This window comes from Dasypus novemcinctus, chromosome 23 (assembly GCF_030445035.2).
Source record: "Dasypus novemcinctus isolate mDasNov1 chromosome 23, mDasNov1.1.hap2, whole genome shotgun sequence".
Classification (NCBI taxonomy): Eukaryota; Metazoa; Chordata; class Mammalia; order Cingulata; family Dasypodidae; genus Dasypus; species Dasypus novemcinctus.
In genome coordinates this window covers 64,877,248-64,899,448 of record NC_080695.1, presented here as the reverse complement: position 1 = coordinate 64,899,448, position 22,201 = coordinate 64,877,248, and the positions used below count along the sequence as shown (strand labels likewise).

The 22,201-nt window shown below is 46.1% G+C and overlaps 1 protein-coding gene across 1 annotated transcript in view; it reads right to left on the bottom strand.

The window, feature by feature from the left end:
• The window catches only part of USP7 (ubiquitin specific peptidase 7), a 64,684-nt gene that overhangs the window by 7,972 nt on the left and 34,511 nt on the right, over positions 1–22,201 (bottom strand). Inside the window, 16 exon segments of the mRNA XM_058286488.2 lie at positions 349–454; positions 651–752; positions 1,221–1,355; positions 2,224–2,354; positions 2,679–2,823; positions 3,862–4,018; positions 5,421–5,530; positions 8,572–8,654; positions 10,409–10,499; positions 10,598–10,678; positions 11,618–11,672; positions 12,154–12,284; positions 12,879–12,987; positions 16,207–16,295; positions 16,958–17,096; positions 18,723–18,921. Coding sequence (XP_058142471.1) covers positions 349–454; positions 651–752; positions 1,221–1,355; positions 2,224–2,354; positions 2,679–2,823; positions 3,862–4,018; positions 5,421–5,530; positions 8,572–8,654; positions 10,409–10,499; positions 10,598–10,678; positions 11,618–11,672; positions 12,154–12,284; positions 12,879–12,987; positions 16,207–16,295; positions 16,958–17,096; positions 18,723–18,921 — 1,863 coding nt within the window.

Genomic DNA, 22,201 nt, shown 5'->3' with positions numbered 1-22,201 from the left:
TAAAATATTTGCCATCTGGCCTTTGACAGAAAATGTGCGCGACCCCTGCTCTTTATCATCTGTCAACCACACAGGAGACCAGAGTGATGAGCAAAACCGGGGAGGGGGGCCCGAGGTCAAAGCCGTGACATCTGTGACGTCTCAACCCAGCAGCTGCCGCCTCCTCGGCTCACGGAGAGTCTGATTTTGCTTTGTCAGGAAGCCCTCCCTGAGCACAGCAGGCACCTGGCAACCAGGATGGCTTTGCTGCAAGGGAAGCACTCCTGAACCTATCTATGCGCACAGAACGCCCATCCAGGAATCCAACTTGACGCTCTAAAGGTAGCAGGGCATTTTGTGGACACTTACGATCTTTATCAAACTTGGGTAATGTCGCGCCACTAGCGGCCAGCTCAGGATCAACTGTTTCCAGGAATATTGTCCAAGGGTTTTCATTATCACTGAGTTCAATCATCTATTTCCAAAAGAGATGCTAATTTTAGAAGATGTTTAATGGCTTAGGTGACAGGGTGAAAATTACACTTTGGTACTGCAGACAATGTCCAATTCTAGTTAACTGGACCAAAGGAAAACGAGTTACGCTAACTGCGGCGAGCAAAAAGCCTTCCACATAGTTCCAAATGAGATATGCTACCATCAACAATATTTACTGTTTTATTGCCGTCTGCTTCGTTATCTAACATGGCTGGCCGCTTTGTTCCATTACTCCTTGCTTGCATGGGCCATAATCGAATTTGATCTTGTGGAAATCCCTGAAAAAATTAACAAATTAATTATGACAAAACCAGCTAACATCCTAATCTATCACCGACAATTCTGTGAGTCTAAGAGAAAACGATCCCAGCTCTTGAAGCCGATTTGGATGGAACTCACGCTCTAGGGTGACTGATCTCTAAGTACCATTTCCACCCCTTCCCCAAGAAACACAATTCACATTCAACTTTCTTCTTTGCAAATTCTATTGCTAGAAAGAGACAACCTGCCGTTTCTGAAATCCTGTAGCTACACCTGTACGTAATCCAGAGCTCAGCATTTTTCTCACACACACGTGATCACTCTCACAACTCAGATAGGAAATGCCAAGGGGCCACTGTCCTCAACTTCCCCCTGGAGCCTGCAAACTCCCCACCACACAGCCCACCCAGGAGCCCCCATTTTAGTTACAGGAGGGAGCAGGGACTCGGGAACCAGAGCGGCGGCCACAGCTCGGCTGCACTCACCATGGTCTGGGAGAGACTCTGGACGAACTCTGCCAGAGAGGAGTTTTTCAGCACTTTGAACACAGTGTACTTCACTTTTTCTTCGTCATACATATCATTTCCTTGGTGTCCACAGAACTGGTCCTCTGCGACTATCTAAAGATATGCATCGAAACACAGGACCATTTCCAAGGGACATAAGAATAAAATGAGACCAAGACTGGGTTTGAAGAGAAAAATGCTAAAAATAAGTAGTCTTTTGTTTCAAAGAAACCTCTTCAAAAGATCAAAGTATCATAAAATGAAAAGAAAAAATAAATTACTAATTCAGAGACACAAAACCCTGTATTTTTAAGCTGTAATCTCAGCAACCACCCATTATCACCTATAAGCATTAGCTAAGCATCCACCTGCAGGTGCTCTCCAAATATTCTGAAGCCAGGATGCATGGCGTACCTCTTGTCTGGAGAATTCACCTTGCTAAAACGGTTGTCTCTTTAGTGTTTAATACGGGAAACTGAGAGGTGAAGCAACATCACCTGAAATGAAGCTCCTTAGAGCTCTCCTTCCTTCTCCAGTCTGCTTTGAGTGGCCCCTTCCACTCCACTTCCTCACCTTGCACCTGCCCAGCCAGATTCTGCTCTTCCTCCAAACTTGAGCTCATGTTTCCTACTTTATGCTTCCTTCCACTGAAGATCTCACTTCTCTAATCCCCTCTGCACTCTTTATAAACAGAACACGTTATCATTGCTCTGTCTCGGGGACTGAATTCCTGCTCGTACGCAAATCCTTACTCCTGAGCTGGCATGTATAAGTTCCATCAGGGAACTGGTCTTAGCGGCCCTCGGTAAGTGCCTGCCAGCTGCCCCAAGAGGCCAGGTATTGAAAACGGTAAGGGAGCTACCTAGAGACACTTGGGGTACGAGCACCCCAACCTGCCACCAGCTGCCCCAGCCCCGAGAGCAGCTCAGCCAAGCGCTGCAGCGCTTCCCCCTCCGGAGGGCCGGGGAGGGCAGCGGCTTACCTGCACCTGCATATAGAGATGGGCTTCCTGCCGCTCCTTCCGCTTCTGGGCCTCGATCCTTTTCTCTTCCTGTAGTCGTTCCACCAACTGCTGAGGAATATCATGGTCTGTGACAGCTTGTAAAACTTCACCTGCAGTGACAAATGTGGCTTCTTTCACCGTTTGTGGCTTCTACTCTCCCCTCACTAGAAGGCCCCAATTCTGTGTCATCACTGATACAGTAATCTATGTAAATAAAATTACTTGGTACCATGAGTCCACACTAGTATTCACAAGCCTGGTCCAGCCCGTTTATGATGTTGTGACTTAGCAGAACAGGCAGGACATGTATGTGGACGGGCTATAAGCTCCGGCCCACCGTGAGGTGGTACATAATGCCAAGGCCAGAGGAGGGACTCCAGGTTCACCTCGAAGAGCTCACCAGGGAAAGGAACACAAAACCCAGCTCTACTCACTCAGCTTTGACTCCCTGATATAAACTAACATATATGCATTAGTGCAGTGTCGGACAGACAGGTCGTCGTCGTGACCCCCGTAATTGTGCTCAATCGCCTCTTCTTTAGTACACCGCGACACCACGTCGTCATCAAATTTACACCACTGCAAAGAAAAGCAATGAGACCGTGAAAAGCGCCCGGCCCGCAAGGCGGCATTTTCCTACAATACATCTCCGATGCCCCGGACCCTTCGCCCGCCCACCCGCCCTCCCAGCAAACACATCGGCGTTGCCGTCTTGCCCATTCAACATTCTCTGGAACTGCTAGCACCCAGCCGCCGGCAGCTGCGGTAATTTACTCAAGCAGGTCATTTTCTCTCAGGCTCCATCTACCGATGCTACCAACTCCTTAAGGAATTAAGAGAGCCAGATGAGAGCATACACGGCTCGGCTGGTGAAATTGAACTTTAAGAGGGTAGTTATAAACTAAGTGAGATGTTTCTTCCTGCCCCGGACTCTGCTGCGCTGGCAAGGGCCTGAAGCACAGCTCGCACGCGCTAGTTATCTTCCAGCCTTTCCGCATCCTGGGTCAAGCCATTTAAACGGGACTGCCTCTACCCCACAGTTAGAGGTGCTCTGTGCCGCGTTTCGGAGCGGCCTGGGGCTCTGGGAATCTGTCCGTCAAATTCCCTCAGCAGGGGCTGGGCAGGACGCTGAGGGCCTGACACAGACCAAGACCCTCGCCTGCCAAACGGGCAGCACATCCTGGGCACTGCCCACACTTCCAGGGCTAGGGGTGCCAGACTGAACGACGAGGTTCATGTGAAAAGGAACAATGGAGCATCACACACAGCTGACCAAGGGGCATGCACTCAATCTCTACTCTACCCAGGCCAAGACTGGACCATTATTCTGTTATTATTAATAAGCTGAAAACAAGCACCTCCTTTCAGGTACAAAGGCATCCCGTAGGGCCCCAAGTTCACTACTCATAAAGAGACGCCCACATAACATACACCTCCCTGACTGGTTACTGCTCCGGTGTCAGCAACGACCAGGGCAGGAAGACAGCAGGTGGTTTAGCAGCCAGAGGACGCAGTGCCTACCAGGGGCCAGGAAGAACCCTAGAACAAGCCCGCCCGGCGGGAGGGAGGGGGCTGGCTTGCAGCTGCCACGTGAGCCCCGCCCCCGCCGGCACTCACCTTGCCGTCCCCTTTGGGGTTCAGGTAGACCACGTAGTGTCCACCATGGTTATCTCCACTGTGAACCAGGACCGCGTGGAGAATGTAATTTGCAGGGTCCTTAGGATCTGTTTTTTGCAAAAATTCATCCAGCGGTAACTGTTCAGGGAACTCAAACCTATTAAAAGATATTTTTAAAGAAATGCAGCTTTTATTTACATGAAAACACTTCACCTTTGGGCTTTACGTTGGCTAAGGCCTTCTATTTAATGGCTCTTCCTTACTGGGAAAAGTATGACCTGCCTTGGAGGCCCTCTCAACTATTCCTGAGTTAGCCCCTGCATAACAGAACAAGTTCATTAGTCACATGTCGATTTGGAATCTGAAGCTGGATTTTGGGAAAAAAGTCCTAGGAAACAATAGGATCTCTAACATGAGTTTTCAATTCAAGGACATTATATAACAGCCTGTCTTGTAGTAGACACCCTGTCAAATTTCTAGGATGAGAGTAATTCCCCGTGCGCTGATGACGGGCTCTGCAGCCCAGGAGCCAGCCAGCTAAGGGTGAGCCGCAGGCTGCAAACCCAGGAGGTGTCAAAAGAATCACCACCCTGTGGTTTCTAAAGAAATCCTGAGCTTGCCTTGGTTCTAAGTTATTTGCTTCATGGTCAACTTTAACCCTCAGGGCTGCCATATCAAAAGGCCTTCAGAGGTGAGCAAGGAAGGGGAGGCAGGGAGGTGGGGGCCACAGCCGAGTGCAGGTCACATGGCACCGCAGGAAGGGGGCACTCAGGGCTGACCCACCACCCTTGGGAGTTCTGGGGTAGAGCTGGTGATCTTCTGGTTTCCTAAGACATGCTGGAAACCTGGATTTTCATGTGAAATCCAGTATTTTGAAATAGTTGAGACTGCTTCTTACATATCCTTTAAATAAAGGACGAGAACAGGGGAGCACAGACCCGCTGGCATTAAGTCCTTTGATTCGGCCACACTCTCCCTGCAATTTGAAGGGTGACTGGCCAACATCTATCCTGCGCAACATAAGTGCATAGACTCCTCCGGATAAAACATCCTGTACTCTACGCCAGACAGAGTAGTGTGTGACGTCACTCCTATCTGGTATTTTTAACCACCTAGAATGTCAGCACACACGCACATCTACTTCGGCATTCTTGAAAATTCTAGCACATTCAACACCAACGGAAAGATGGTAAAAGTTTGGAGAATTCCATTTAAACAAATATAATGCCATCAATCCATGGCTGGACATGCTGGTAAATGAAAAATCTGTGGTGGAGAAAGGGCCCTGCTTCCACAGACAGCAACCTGCCACAGCGCAGAGGGGACTGGAGCAGGCGGGGCATCCTGCAGAGAGAGAGGCCACCTGGAGGGAGTGGCCTCTAGATTCACTCAAGTGAAATCATCCCTTCCAAATGACAATTCTTGCGAGACACCTAGGTAGTAGGGCAATCTAAACATATCAGAGATGGAAAATGTAGAGACTACACAAAGCACTGAGGTTAAACCCCCAAATCAGGATCAGGAGTAAATCCCAACTTGTATTTTTCAACATAGATTACCTGTCATTGATCTTAATATTTTGGTCCGTCTGAGGGTCATACATAAATCTCATCAGTTGTAGATGTAACACTGGTGGCAACGTTAGAAATTTCACACCTTTCTCTGCTTCCTGAACATTGAAAAAGAAACACAAATTTAGTTCACCTCTACTTATTACGTGAAGCAATGAAAGCAGCAGCGTTTCACCAAGTGCGGGACATGTTTGGGACCCTCTGGTGGGGGGAGGCCAGGGGGTTAAGTATTCGCCCAGGGTGCCTATAAAATGTTTTGTTGAGGGAAGATGTGGCTCAAGTGACCGGGCTCCCATCTACCATATGGGAGGGCCAAGGCTCTATTCCCGGGACCTCCTGGTGAAGGTGAGCTGGCCTGTGCGGTGAGCTGGCCCGTACCAACTGCTGGCGCAGGAAGATGACGCAACAGAAAGAGACAAAGAGGAGGGACAGTAAGTGACGCAGTGACCAGGGAGCTGAGGTGGCGAAAGAGATTGAGCACCTCTCTCCCATTCCAGAGAGCCCCAGGATTAGTTCCCGGTGCTGCCTAAAGAGAACACAAGCAGACACAGGAGAACACACAGAATGGACAGAGAGAGCACGACAAGGGCACGGGGGGGGGGGAAGAGTGTAAATAATTAAATCTTTTTAAAAAACCACAAAATTCTGCTGAGGTCTTTATCTGGTTTCCTTGGGTTTTAAAATAACGCTGTAATAGCATGCCTGTGAGAATTCCGCTTACTTGGAACTAGTTCTCTCTTGATGCCCAGAACAGGGAAAGATTACGTAAATTAAGATTTAGTCATGTGCTGTGGTCTCTGTCATTATATATTGTGAAGAAATAAGGAAAAATGCGCAAAAAAAAATCATTCAATGGAAAAGCCAAAAACAGTGACTACAACAATAAAAGTGCGATGAGGGACGCCCATGGAGCACCTGAGCGGAGCAAGTCCAGGTGAGTGGCCACGGGCTGGCAGCTCAGCAGCAGCAGCATCCTCCCCCGCGAGCTCTTCGGGACATTTCTATCAGAGCAAAACCCAAGGCGCACGCATCTTGGAAGCACATGCTTTTTGCTTACTGTTCACTGTGCTTCATGAAAAATGTTCTGACTGAGACATCAGTCAGGTCTCCAACCAACACGGCCTTTCTCCAGGGGCTGCCGGCCTCTGGGCTACTGGTCACCTCCCACCCTCTTCTTCTGAACAAAACCTTCTTGGGCCGGCACCTGCCTCTACCGCTCTCCATCACTCTCTTCACCTCTGCCCCATCTCGTCCAACTCTTTTTTGTTTATGAACATAAGCCCCGGGGGTAATCTCAGCCATTACCTGGCCACAGGACCTGATTCATCACACGTCTCATTACCAGCTGTAGTGCCAATTCCTGCCTTCCTCCTGAGCTGTAAAAACCCACATGCCCAGAACCTGCTGGAGGGCAACCCCCTGGATGACCAGCAGCTGTGCCAATGGGCATGAGCCCATTTAAGAGGACAATATTTCTGCCAAGATGAAAACAAAAACCCAGGAACCTACTCCAGACAAAGGAATGGTGGTTTTGTTGTGTTTTGATTTTGAGGTACTGGGGCTGGAGACTGAACCCAGGACTTCGTACATGGGAAGCCGGCACTCAACCACTGAGCCACATTACAGCCCTTGAGTTGTCTCTTTCCCCCCATTTGTTTTGCTCGTTGTTTGTTTTTGTTTTTTTCTAGGAGGCACGAGGAACCAAACCCAGGAACTTCCACGTGGGAAGCAGGCGCTTAACTGCTGGAGCCACATCTGCTTTCCACAAAATGGTGTGCTTTTAAAACAGTTCCCAAGATAAAATGATTCTTTTCCTTTACCACCATCCATGGAACGTACAATTCTAAAATATATATCGTTTACCCAGACCCCAAAATATCCAGAGTGGACAAGACAAGTTCCGGGCACTGACCTAAATAGCCTCCAGGCACGCCTTTCAAATCTATGAGGCCTGGTGTTCCCGGTGGTCCGAGCGGCACAACACCAGGTCTGTGGCTCCAGGAGAGTGGACCCGCGAGCCATCACCAGCCCCGAGCCGGACCACCTGAAGCAGCTGCCCGCGCTGAACCGAGTCCAGACGGCGATCACTGGGCTCGGCTGGCCTGCCGGACCCACGGCAGGGCCGCTCATGTCCTATCCCATTCTCGTTCACCAGGCTCACTGCTCTGCCAGGAGCCCAGAAAACAAGGAGGGCCACCAAGTATCCATGGAACAGAACCCCCATTCTACAAGCCAGGATCCTCAGAAAATCATAATTGCATCATTAAAAAAAAAAATTTAAATAGTGACTGAAGGGACTCGCTCACAGATCGCGCATAAGCCCGTGCACCCTGGCTCCCCCGCTTCTGCCAATAAAGCTGTCTACTTCTCCAAAAAAAAAAAAAAAAGTGACTGAAATTTATGTTATCACCCAGGGAACCTGAGGATGACCCCCAGCACCCACACCATGAGGTAAGGAGGAGAGACTAAGGAGGAAGCTCCTGCAAGGCCAGGACAGGTCCTCAGACCAGAGGACAACATTCTACCCGCAGAACAACTGCAGCTCAACTGTCCCGTCAGCGCCTCCCTGCTCCTTCCCATTCAACCAAAAAATGACAGAATCAGAGCTCTCGATTCATCACTCCAGACTAGGAAATAAAGCCCTTTCCTGTTCTGAAAACCAGAACATAAAATTTGGGACTGGGAAGAGGACTTGGCTCAATTGATAGAGCATCAGCCTACCACATGGGAGGTCCAAGGTTCAAACCCCGGGCCTCCTTGACCTGTGTGGAGCTGGCCCATGTGCAGTGCTGACGCGCACAAAGAGTGCCATGCCATGCACAAAAAAAGTGCAGCCTACCCAGGGATGGCACTGCACACATGGAGAGCTGACACAGCAAGATGACACAACAAAAAGAGACACAGATTCCAGGAGCCACTGACAAGAATACAAGCGGACACAAGAAGAACACACAGCAAATGGACAGAGAGCAGACAACTGGGGTTGGGGTGGGGAAGAGGAAATTAAAAATAATAATAATAATAAATAAATCTTTAAAAAAAAAAAAAAGGGACCACCGGGTTTTCAATTAGCTAATAGGCAAGAGATGTGAAAAAAAAAGGGAAACGATACAACCCTGGTACCCAACATCCAAGTTACCTGCAAGCCGTGCTCCCCGGCGTCGTACTTATTGTCGCCATCCAGTTGTTCTACTGCCACATAATCCACAAATGATTCAAATACTTTAAAGAGAGAAAGAGAGAGTCAGCCAGGGTGAGCACGAAAACTTTAACAGGTGACACAGGTATTAACTATCAACATATTTATCAATACTAGAGGAGAATGGAAAAAAACTGCAGCTAGAAATGCTCGCTCTTTGCTGCAGGCTAGTTCAATGTGCCATTAGCACCTTCACGAACCCACCTAGAGGCGCCGACTCTGGAAACACAAATACGGGGTTCTCAAGAGCGTTACAAATGGTTAAGATAGTTTTGATAACTTTAATAATTAAAGCCTTAATATCTTTTATCAGGGAATATTAAAGTAACCAAAACAAAGACCAATGGAACAGAATAAAGAGTCTAGAAATAGATGAAACACAAATAATTTAAAACAGACATTTTACAAAAGATACCCAAATCGCCAATAGGCATCTGAAAAGGTGACAATCTCAGATCTTCAGGGAAATGCAAATTAAAACTGCAGTAAGGGAACGGAGGTAGCAGACGTGGCTCAGTGGCTGAGCACCAGCTTCCCATATACGAGGTCCCAGGTTCAATCCCTGACCCCAGGTACCTCAAAACAAAAAACCCTGTATATAATATACCCCCACCCCAAATTTCAAAGCCTGAGAACTGCCAGTTCTGGTGTGGCCGTGGGAGACTCTCACACCTTTCATCACACCAGTGAGGATGAAACTCGTATGACTTTGGAAAATGTGTGGGCATTCTCTATGAAACTCAACATAAGCAAACCCTGTACTAGCATGTTCACGCCCAGGTGATCAACATAGACAACACCTGTGCAACAAAGAGGTTCAAGAACAGTCAGGAAGCCTTACACTTAACAGCCTGAAACTGAAAACATCCCAGGTATCTATTAAGATAAGAATGATTACAAAATACCTTCTGGGGAAGCAGATTTGGCTCAATTGATAGAACGTCCGCCTACCACATGGGAGGTCCAGGGTTCAAACCCCAGGCCTCCCGGACCCGTGTGGAGCTGGCCCATGCGCAGTGCTGATGCGCACAAGGAGTGCCGTGCTACGTAAGGGTGTCCCCCATGTAGGGAAGCCCCACACTCAAGGAGTGTGCCCCCGCAAGGACAGCTAGCCAGCGCGAAGGAAAAAAGCACAACCTGCCCAGGAGTGGTCCCACACACGGAGATCTCATGCAGCAAGATGACGCAACACAGAGACACAGATTACAGGTGTGCAGACAAGAATGCAAGCAGACAAAGAAGAACACACAGCAAATAGACACAGAGCACACACAACGGGGGAGGGAGGGAATAAATAAAAAAACAAATCTCTGAAAAACAAAAAAACACCTTGTGGTCTATCTGTAAAATGGAGTAACTATAAAGAAAAGAAAATGATGACACTATTGCTACATGCAACCTGGATAAACCTCACAAGTAAAATGATGAGCAAAAGAAATGAGACACAAAGACTAAAGACCCGCCATGGTTTCTACTTGAAAAAGTAAAACATGCAAAATTAATCTAAGCTGTCAGAAGCACAAACAGTGCTTTCCTCTGAGGAGGGGGAGGTAGCAGCTGGGAAGGGACAAGGGGGCTTCTGCTGTGCTGGTAAATGCTCTACTTCTCGATCTGGGTGGGCTGGACAAGTGTGTCCTTACTCGATGAACTCCTCATTTATGATTTGGCCACTTTTCTGTGTCTACATTCTATTTCAATAAAAATCTCTTGTTTAAATGAAGCAGAAAATCAAAGCAAATATTATCAAAAGTTCATGCCATTAGCAAACAAAACTTACTATTTTTCTTTCCTTTTATACTTAGCTGGATATCATAATAATCTTCTCTTCGATCAGATCGATAGTCTACTTCTTTACACTGGATGTAGGACTACGAATGTGGAAAATAAGATGTCTTCAGTATTAAGACAAAAAAATCAGCATTTGAAAATTTTTTGCAATCTTTCTTTAAAACTGGTGCTCACATACCACCATTTTGCCTCTGAATAATTTAGGTATGGTGCCTTCTACACACGTGCCTTTCATCTTATTCTCCACATTATCAAGCAACTGAAAGAGAAAGGTTTTGGCTTTAAAAAACTCGAAAGCAGTATATTTAGAAACTTGACTAGGAAATGTCAATGGCCAAAGAAATTCCAGACTATAAATATTATGACCCTTGGCATGCAATTATCAAAGACACATACAAAATCTTCCTCCTTGGTTGGGTATTTACAAAAGTATCTACATGCAAGAGTTGAGATGAAGCCCTTTACACAGCCTCTGGAATGCATTAGTAATCTGCAGTGCCTTCAGATGCACTTTACAGTCATTTTACCTCTGTGGAAATCATGTAAATTGGTCACTAAACTCAACTCGAATGGTCCACACCAAGGCATTAATGAGGCTGAGCCTGTCAACAGGATTGACTGGTTTGTCCATGGATATTTAATGCACTGGATTCAATCCAGCTAGTGCTGCAAAAAAGAAAACACACCTTGCCCAGCCAATCACCTTGAATAGCCATTTCATGTGCGTACATGTGTGTGTGTTTCTGAGAAGACGAATCACAAACGGAAGAACACAAATTTGCCAACTAGTGAGGGCACTGAAGAGCCACCAACATGGGTCAACCTCTGTGCAGAGGAAGGCTCAGAAGCCACTAACCCCAAGCGACTGAGGCCAATCAGAACAGCTCCCTAAGTCAACCCGTTTCTCCGACAACGCGGGTGTGTTTGCATGTCTGACAGATTAAGTCTACTACCTATTACCATTTAAAGCCAAGCCTCCATACTTCACTTCCAAAGTTATTCCTTTTCTCATCCTTTCTGGCTTTTAAACTAGACAGATCCTGCTTTATCTAACTAGCCTAGCTGTGGTCAAGAACAAAGATGGGTGTACTTGAATTAGAGTGATGTGAAGTAGGTCTGATAGGTTTTACTCAGTACCAACTTCTGATGTTCAAAATATTAAATGTCAGAACTACACAAATGATTGCTTGAAACTTACCACTCGACATAGCTCCTGAACATCGTGTTGCATGAAGCTGTCAAGTGTTTCCCACCTTTGAAAGATATTAAAATGAGCACCTACATTTAAACTTCCAAATTTCAAAAGAGAGTAAGTTAAAAAGCAACTTAGATTTAAAAACTAAACCTGAATAATATGCCATTATTCTTAAATTCATTTTTTATGTAGATTATTGGAGATAAACAGAATTTATCAGTGAATAGCAAAATGCCCACAACTTTTCTATCTTGTTCTGAAAATCCTACTGCTTGGGGCAGTGACGTCTGCAGTAAATGTACATGCAAGTGAAAAAAGTCTATAGATTCTTTTCTTGAAAAGTAAAAAACCGTAAGCAGTGAAGCAAAATTCTAAAACAAATCTTCTATTTCCAAAGAAGTGAAACAAAATACAACGGTAAAAACACTGATGTAATTAAATGGTCTCCCTAAATTAAATGCCTGCCTCATGCTCTGTGCTTCACTCATTCGTCCTTAAAAAAGAAAACAGAATGGAAAAGGCACATTTCTCATACATACCCGAATGATTTTGTTAGCTTTTTTGTTCCTACAGGCTTATCACTGTGTTGTAATTCATAGAACACTCTTTGTAATGCTAAAGGGACACTTTTAGATGAATCGTCACCCTCAGTTGGCATCATGTACACAGCCTAAAAGAAATTATTTAGAAATAAGAATTTAATTTCATGTGAAAGCATCATCTCTCATCTCTAATTAGGGATTTAGTTGCTCAGGCTTTGAGCTTTCCCCAAATAGGTCAGGAATTTTTTCTAACACTATAAAATTTTGGAAAATACAAGTATGTGTGTGTGTACATATATACACACACATATACATACATACACACACATACATACATAAACATACACAAACTAACCGCCAATGTAGTTCACCAAAGACAATCACTCATCTCATGCTACTTCTTAGAGTAACATTTTAAAGCTTACTATTATTTGTGAACAGATTTGATGAAAACCAAAATACTACTAAAATTATTCACATGCTGCTACCAATGGTTTTTACGTTTTAAAAACAACCATTATATCATAAGGTTATTTCTAGGACAGTTTATTAAAGTTACCCCTGTAAAACTGCATCAGTTGTAGTAAAGTTAGCCTAAAAAGCAGGTGACTAGTCTAAGCTCTGGGAAAGAGAAAGTTGCTAAGAGGGTTTTGTTTAACCCTTAATACACCTGAGAAAACAGAGAGGTGGAAGGTGAGGGGAGAGAAATGCCACCCGTTTACCTTTCGTAGTTGATTTGTGAAAAACAATGTCTGCAGCAGGCTGTTCATGTAACAAGTGGCTCCCTGATTCTTTAAACCAACATAGCCCGTGTGCTTCTTTGAATCCCACCTGAAAGACAAGTTCGAGGTGTAGGGAAAATAAAGGCCAGGTCTTATCACGTGGCTCCGCCCAATAGTCACCCATCCGCTTCTGTTCACCCGAGTGCCTGGACCAGTGCAAATTCAATCCCGGCATCTCAGGATTGGAAGTCAGCACAGATACTGATGAAATTCTAGCTCTGTGTAGTGGAAGCCTGCCTCCTAGGGCTGTTCTGCTGCACACACAGTAGAGGGCACACAGGGGCAGCTGATCCCCAGCTTTTCAGCAGGGAGATATGGACACAGGAAAAGACAGGCGTGTACACTTGGTGAGTTTCACCTCAGAGCTCTAAGCCCCAAGAGATTTTTTTTTTTGGTGGTGGTTGGTTTGAGAGAAAAGGAGATTTTCTGCTAGTAAATTAAAAAAAAAAAAAAAAAAGCTAAAAGGCATGCCACTTTAAAGCAGAACACTCTCCCCTCCCTTCAATCTTGTGCTGTATATAATGCAAAAGACAAAATCAAACACTAAAAGATATCGAGTATACACTTTGGGTAACTGAATGGTATGTGAATATAGCTCAGTAAAACTGCTCTTAAAAAAAAAAAAAAAAAACACAAACACAATCCCATCAAGTGTGCTCAAGACCAGAGAAGACAGGATTTTGAGGTTCAGGGTCAACAGTGCCCCGTGATTCCACGAGTTAGTCTTGGAAACACACTGAGGTACTCAGGCATATCAAACGGCCATGGTTAAAATGCGGTCTCTGTGTGTAAAACCCGAGAGTTCTGAAATTAGATAGCTGTTTTGAAAACAATCATCATCAAAAAAGGTTTAAGTGACAATGGCTGAATGGGATAAGTATCGCTGAAATAGGAAATGTTTTGATTGGGACGGCTGAAAATTCCAAGCCAGTTTTTTAGTCAGATACGAGTATCATAAGCACATGGAAAGCTTTTGGAAAAGGGGGTGGGGCATGATGATGACACACAAAAGAAGTAATGAGAACTACCGTGCGCTGGTCCGCACCCCAATATTCAAGCACAACCTACGCACATGTTTTTAAGAAACTACCCAAGGTAAATTCTGGTTTCTGCTCCCCAGTTAAGACTGATATGAAAGTTAACAAGTCATGTTTGGCATTTCATTTTCTTGGGTTCCAAAAAGAACTCTGAGGGAAAAAGAGTTGGTCTTGGGAGAGCGAGTGTAGCTCAGTGGTCGAGCACCTGCTCCCACGTATGAGGTCCTGGGTTCAATCCCCGGTACCTCCTCAGAGTTAGTTGCCAAGAATCCTGGGACACAGTGAAGGTGCTCCCTGGGGACAGCCTCAGGCCTCAGGAAGCCACATGGGACATTTCTCTAGGAATCTGCTGATAGGACGACAGGGCCCTTGGGTCAAGCTGTTTCCAGCGTCACAGGGCCCCACCTCCCAAGCAAGGAGGTACACATGGGAGAAAGGGAAGGGGGGTGGGGGGCAGGAAGTACAAAGCCATACCTTAAAAATTTCCAAAATACTTCACTAATTGCCTTTTGGGAGAGTGAAGCTCTCTTTTACACAATACCCATCAGAGGACATATCATGTTGTAAGTATCTTTTATCTCAAAAGGCTGCTTTACAGTCCACTCTGCCTCAGCAGGCCAGGAACCACAAGAACACACAGACTACCCGTGTTCACTCTGGATCCCCATGAAGGTCAACGTCAGAATCAAATGAACGCTCACATGGGGCAGGTGGGTCATCACAAGGGACTGCTCAGCAGAGCCCGGACAAGAAATGGGTAAGAGACAGAAACCTGCTGTTGAATTATTTCCGTAGACTAAATGAATTATGGGATCAAAAGACCTAAACCTCTACACGGCTCTCGCTTACTAACCGCCACATTGCGATCTAAAAAGGTCACTGTCGTGCACAAGCCTCTAGCTATAAAGGAAACGCCAGCACTTCACCAGGAGCCCCAGCGCAGGGTGCGACGCTACGGGCACTCCATGGCCCTCCATAGGGTTATCCAACTCCTTTAGTCCCTGGAAGATCTTCACGGCCGCTCTACTTGGTGGTCCCGATGGTGTGACCTTCAGCCTTCCTGGACTTCACAAGCAGCATTAACACCAACCCGCCCCCCCTTAACACAACCTCAAGTTCTCTCTGGCACAGCCTAGGGGCCCTGCCCAAGAGCCCACTGGTAAGTGAACACAACTCCTACACCCATGCACTGGTAAGTGAACACAACTCCTACACCCATGCTCCCTGCTTCCCCACCCTGAATGTGCAACCACCCACTCTTTCTTTTGGCTTCTGACTCCTCCGGCATCAGCTGCTGGTTCTGCAGGTTCTGCCTCTACGTCATCTCATAGCCCTGCTCTCCTCTTCACTCCTGGGGCCCCACCCAGACCACACCACACACGACCTGGACTCCACCACAGCTCCTACCGGGGCCGCCCCACTGCCCCCCACTCCATCCCAGCCACGCTCTACACTCCTGCCAGAAGGGGGAGGCTGTGTGGGAACCAAGAATAAAACAAGCAAGGCCTTGGTATTTGCCACTCAGCTTCTTCCTACCTGACATTTTTTTGTTGCACCTGTACACAATCACCTTAAAAAGCCTTAGTGTACAACTGGGTCCCACCTTCCTCACCCGCCTTCAGCTCCACTGCTCTCTGCCCCGCTGCTCAGCCCAACCCAAGCTTGCTTGCCGGGGTCCTTCCCTGCACCATTCCCCAGACTGAACTCCTTTGTCCCTCCTCAGTGCCCAGTGGCCAAGACCACCCTCTTCCCTGGCCCCCGTGATCAGAAGCCATGCCCTGCAGGTCCTCCTCTGACACTGATTTAGAACTTGCTAGAGGTTCCCAGCTCTTTCCCTGCCCCCACGCCATCATGCATTTAATGCATCCAGATTTTCCCATCCCAGTCCCCTTCAAATTGAGCACTCCTGCTCTACTTATATTTATACACTAGTCTTAACCAGTCTTTTGGTTGTCAAGTTCTGAGGACAGAAAAACAGTCTTGTTGACCAGAATTAAAGTCCCGTGCCTAGTTCAGTGTCTGGCATACACAGAGACGACTCCAGAAATCTGTTAACTAGATGAATGACCTTGTGAAGCAGGCATATTGTCCATGTATGCCAGACATGTGTTCTGGTGGGCAAGCCCAGGGAGGGTGCTTATTGTCGAACATCGGCATCTCTGTTAAACATGTGCAAATGCTATTTACTCCAGCACAAGACACTTCTTCGTAATGCCCAAAGAAAAACTTACGCAACTCCATGGGGTGCATCAGCCTGGACAAAGACTTCAAAAGTAACTTTGTCATCATCTATAAATCCTTTCTCAGGATCAGTCACTTCCTATAAAAGACAAACAAAAACAACAATATCCAACTTGCAGAAGAACAAATGAACACTCACTCCAAAAGGACTGTTACCCCAGTCCCTGCATTTAATGGATTACAATCGCCTACTTCAAAAAACATCTCAGTTTTGCCTCTAGTTTTCAAGTGCTTTGAGCTGACTTAAAAAGTGTTCTCAGAAGAGAAACGGGTTGAAGAGCCCCTGGGAGGGGGCTTGGGGCCACAGAAGAGCCAGAGGCATCACAAGGCCTGCACATCTGTGTGCAAGGGCTCAGGGGGTCAGGGAACACTCCTCAGTCCATCCGACTGGTTCCTCCTCTGGCGAGGAGCCCACCTGAACTGACCTGAGCATGAAGTATGTGAAACTGCCTGGCACTATGGCTGACCCAGGGAAGAGGCTCCACCAGCATTATTTCTCTTAATACTTCCCATCAGGAAAAGAACAAACTACCTTACAGTCTTTGACTCAAAGCTGAGATCTGATTCCAGATGCCTGCTAAAGAATCTAAGCTAGGAAATGAGAGAACATATTTTCACAGATACCTTTCAAAACATAAACATTTTGATTCTAGAATCAAGAGGGATTTGAAGAACAGAAAGAATTTGGCGAACAAGCAATAATGCTCAGATTATTCAGACTAAATATATACTGTTACTTACACTCCAGGCCATAAAATTAGAAAATCCCCAATCATTTTCTTTATGAAAGAACAAATGACTGATGCGACGGCTGAATGACTTTTCATCATCTCTGTAATTTATTATCTTCAGCACTGCTTGTGCGTGACAAGACCAAGACCTGTTTAAAAAAAAAGAATCTAAGCCTTAGTCAACACATTTAACTGATGTTTACATATATATATATATATATTTTTAAGATGCCAATACCAACAGGTGACAATTCCCATTTGCATGTTCTTTTAGGGTGGTGGTAGTGCACAGTTACCTTAAATGGAGAAAGAAGCTAAAAGGGTTTGGGCTGCCCGTGTGTAGTCTACTAATGAAGATGTCAAAAGCACCAACAGTTTTCTCTACCAGTGTTTAAAATGCTTCAAAACCAAAAAGATTCATCATGTAGTAAATCCATTAAGTTAAAGGTTTACAATTAAAATAGGGCTTTTAAAAATGTACCATGGGACTGCATAGCATAGTGTAACCTCATTTGAAAAATGAATATGGGTAATATTACATATATAAGACTGATTTTTTTTTGAAACGGAACAAATCAGGCAAAAAAACCCAGAACATAAAAAAAAATCAAAGTACTATGTATTACATGATTCCATTTATATAAAACAAACATAAATCAGTGCATAAAAATGGAATTAAATTAGCAGTTGCATAGGGCTGGAAGGATAGGGAGATAGAGAGGTGACTGCTAAGGAGTGTAGAGTAATAAAATTGGTCTAAAATTTTTTGTGGTGTTCATTATATTAAAAGCCACTGATCCTACCTTTTGGATAGAACGTATGGTATATGAATATATCTCAATAAAAATGCTTTAAAAAAAAAAAAAAAAAAAGAAATGAGACAACTGACCCCTGAAACGCTGTACCCCAAAGCTGGCTGGGCACTTTCTGAACATTAACTAAAAAGAGACAGCGAATGAACTGGGCTCCCCAGGCTCTATCCACAACCGCCGCTGTCCTCTGGGCAGCCTCCTGGATGAAGGGCTCCAGAAGGCAGCAGACTAAGGGGTGGCAGGGAGAGGCGTGAAGTGGTTCCCGTGACCTCCCCGATGGAAAGCCGAGAAAGTCATCCCGGTCCTCCAACCATCTATCCCTGCCACCCGGGCTCTTGCTAAAAGCTGAAGAGTTGTTACTGACGTGAAGGGGAGATTCATCAATGCTGATGGTCAAACGAATGGGTAGAAAGAATTTGAAATAAATGCGAAAATCTGAATCCCCTGATCTGTAGTTTCATGTGAATGAAAGACCAAGATTTTATCTATTTTAAGGCATTTTATAATATACTTTGTTTAAACCTTTTTTTCCTTCTAAAATAAACCAGAGGCCCAAGGTGTAAAAACTTCAAGGAAATGCAACCACGCAAGGGTGTCCAGCCTCAGGGCTTCCCTCTAAAACTACACTTTCCTCCTTGGGCAGTTGCTCTGCAGGCTTAAGAATAAGCGAATTAATAAGCAAGGTGGTCTGAATCATCAGCCAGTGCTGGCTGGCAGATTCCAACACACCAACGCCAGGTGTCACTGGCGAGGAGAAGAGTGCACTTTTCTGGTCTGGATATAATACCTACCAGTGGGTATGAAAGAGGGAAACATACTTACTCCAATTTAAAACTAAAAGGACTGTGGAGAGGCAGCAAGGGAATTCAAAAAAGGAACTGAGTTAGGCTGGTAAAGTTTGGCTTCCAATAATGTAACCTAACTATCTGTGGGTGTGTAGTTTCACCATGGAGGCCGTCTTACGTGGAGTCAGATTCAGCATTGCACTGGAGAAAGAATCCTACGCTCTTTTGGTGTGGTCTGTCTGGATAAAAGCGCGGCATCACCATAATCTTCCAGGGCAGATTTCGCACAAAACACGGAGGGCTCAGGACCGACTCACTCAGTCTGCTGAAGCGCTCCACAGTGAACTGGAAGGTGGCCTCGGAGCGCCAGCTGGTGTCTGCAAGAGAAGGCAGCGTCAGTCCCCGAGCCCGGGACGCGCTAGGACAAACCGAAAGCCTGACAAACACGGACTCACACCGTCTACACCACCCCACCGACTGCTAAACGTGAACTCGCTGGACAAGGAACTGCCGTTTCCCGTTATCGACAGCCTAAAAGCAGTGAAATGACAGTTTCTGTATGGATGGGTCCCTCTTCATGACTTCCAGCAGGCACGCCTGCCTTCCCTCTGAGGCAGTGCCTGCAGTGTCCACCCTACTACGTCCTACTTCCCAAGTCATCCTGGGCAGCGGGTGAGTGGAGAGACTTTGGAGAAAAGGAATGAAACGGCTCACACCAACACTTGTTCAAGAAGCAGACTTGGGGGGGTGGGGGGAGAAAGGACCTGACACTCAGTTTTAGCCTGCAGGGCAACAGGAGAGCAGCTGCTGAGGTCCAGGCACCTAAGGGCTTCAGGTGAGTGCAAACTGCCCCTGCCCTGGAAACGGCAGCTGCTCAGAGGCAAAAGGGTGGCTGAGGAGCTCACCTGAAAAGGAACGTTAACTCCATTAGCTCACCTTTTGTGAAATAACAGCAGGGGATAATTTTTAAAAATGCAAAAGCTGGTATTCCTTCTTTTCAGCAGGAATACTATAAATTTAGATGTTAAGACTCAAGGTCAAGTTAAGGCCTCAAGGCTTCCTCCTGGCACACTTTCAACTAAAAGTCACAGTTCAAAGCTCCACCTGCAAGTCAGCTTTGCTAATCCTGTGAGCCTCCAACCCCTCAATGCTTTTGTAACAAAACTACCTGCCTGAAGGAAGAAGGTCCTGCAGCCCACCTGCCTGCCTGGGGCTGACCAACGCTTCCAAACGCCCGTCTCCCTCATTCTGTACCTATCTCCTGGCAGACCAGGAACTGGTTTAGAATTGGGATTTCGCGCCCGCCCTGGCCCCCGGGCTCTGGAAGCACAAAATGAGACTTGTGGTCTTCGGGGACTGTGGTGCGAGCACGTGCCATCCTCACCCTCGGCCCAGGAGGCCGGACTCCCGGGGCTTCTTCAGCCTCCAACCCTCACCAACATCCCTCCTCGGGGTACAGAAGTGGCTCAAGTTTGTCACTTACTGAATTTGTTCTTAAGAAACATGTCCATCAGTCCTCACCAGAGGGTAGTATTCTTTACCAAAGCAGCCAACAGAAAGGAAAGTTATCACTTTACCTTTTATTTAAAAACCCTCAATGTCACATTTTTCTTACTGCAGTCACCCCGCTTAGCCATGTAAAACACAGCAGGGGCCTTTAGAAGGAAATCACCCTATTCCCTTCGAGGGGCAGGAACTTGTCCAAGGTAGCCACGCCATAACGGCGCAGGAGGGAAGCGCAGCACATTTTAGAGACAACCCAGACCACACCTGTGCAGCACTTAACTCCTGCACGGTAGCCGGGGCCGCCCGGCGTTCCACTTCACAGGGGAGGACACTGCGGCTCCCCGGTTAAACGGCTTCTCTGCAATGCTTTACAAAGTGAAGTGGGTTTCAATAACCAAGATTCGCTGCTGCTAAAAGCACAGTGATTCTCCTTTTTTTTTTTTTTTTAATGTCATTCCCTAGAGTTTGAGGTAACTCTTCATGAAACCCATGTCCCAGTAAAAATTAGAGTTGGCATGCCTGGTTTACAGACCAAGGACCCATAGAGAAAAGCAGCCAAATGAAAACCAACGCAGGGCCTCTCCTCTCATCACCTATTTTGCTTCTGGATGCAATCCCACCCTCTGCAGGATAAGGGATTTTTTAATATACACATAATGGATACACAGTATAAATGCTTTTTTCTGTTCAACTCCAAACTTCGGTTAAAGTCCTGAATTATTCTTAAGTTCGTGAACAGGGCCAAGCCAAGCCGCACCTCCGCGTGGCACTGCCTGGAGACACGGGGAGGCCCATGGAGGCAGGGGTGGCCTTTCCCCACCCTGTGCCCCACTGCCGGCGGCACAGGGGTACACGGGCCTCATCCCCATCCACTGAGTTACCACTAGGTTTCCACCCCATGCTCAAGGTACATTCTCGGAAGAGACTCAGGAAATAACGCTAGTCTGCAAATTCAGTATGAGACTTCATGGGAATAAAAGTTTTTCCAACTTTCTTTGAGTCTGTAATTATATCAAAAAAAAAACAAAACAAACACACTTAGGATTCCCAGGAATCCCCAGCATCCTGCAGAATTATACTGCCTGCCACCTGCCCAGCTATTTCTTCCCACTGCAGAGGAAGGGGTGATAGGCTGGTGCCAAAGGCTGACGTTCTCCTCTACCCAGACTTAAAACCCAGCGCCCACTCTGACCGCAGGAACCTAGAAGCAGCAGCAGCAGTAGCTACGGCCTGTCCAAAGCCCCTGCCGTGCCCACTCTTCCACTAACCCGGCAAAGGCCTACCCAGCAGCCTGGGCTTCAGCGACAGGCGCACAGCAGAGGAAGCTGTAACAGTACCGTGGGGGTTTTGTTGTAGCTTTAATTGTATCAAGACATATACAGCCCAGAATTTCCCACTTTAACCATTTTCAAGTGTATGCTTTTAGTTTTTGACTCACAAAAGTTAGAAAGTTGTTTTCCCAAATGGTTCTCTTGCAGACCCGACGCTTTATAAAATTGTTTCTTATAACACAATTCTTTTCAAGTCCTAACTAAATCCCCCCCAAGTTACTTTTGTTTCACAGATATCAACTAATCATCTACATCTAGATCCATCTAGAGCTGTAGCAGCTGCATTTGCTCTAAAAACTTCTCTTGGTCATCTAAGGACAAAGGGAGAATGAGAAACTAAAATCAAAGTAGAGTAACCAAGTATTACCAGAAAATTCTATGTAACAGGTTTTTTAACAAACACTCTCCACCTCAACCGCACATTTCTAAAAATCTGGGTTGCTAGCTTTTAAGTTCTTATACAAGAACTTTCCCTTACAAAGTGGATTTTTCTACATAACCAGTACTTTGGGTGCAAAAAAAGCTAAACCAGGGTTTCCCAGATATGTGTCCTTGTTTGATATATTAATAGGAAATTCAGGGAAAGTGGGTATCAAGTCAGCTTGGGAAATCATTAACCAAAAAGAAAAGTCTTCATGTTGACCTACTGAGGGGCTGAGAAGTACTGCAACGAAGAAAACTGTTTAACCTAACATTCCTCCACCTTTCCAGAACTCAACACTCTCCATAGCACGCGTACTGCATCCTGCAGTGCTCCACAATACGTACCAACTTGGAAAATGCTGCCCTTTAAACTAAGAATTCTACTCCTAGAACCAGA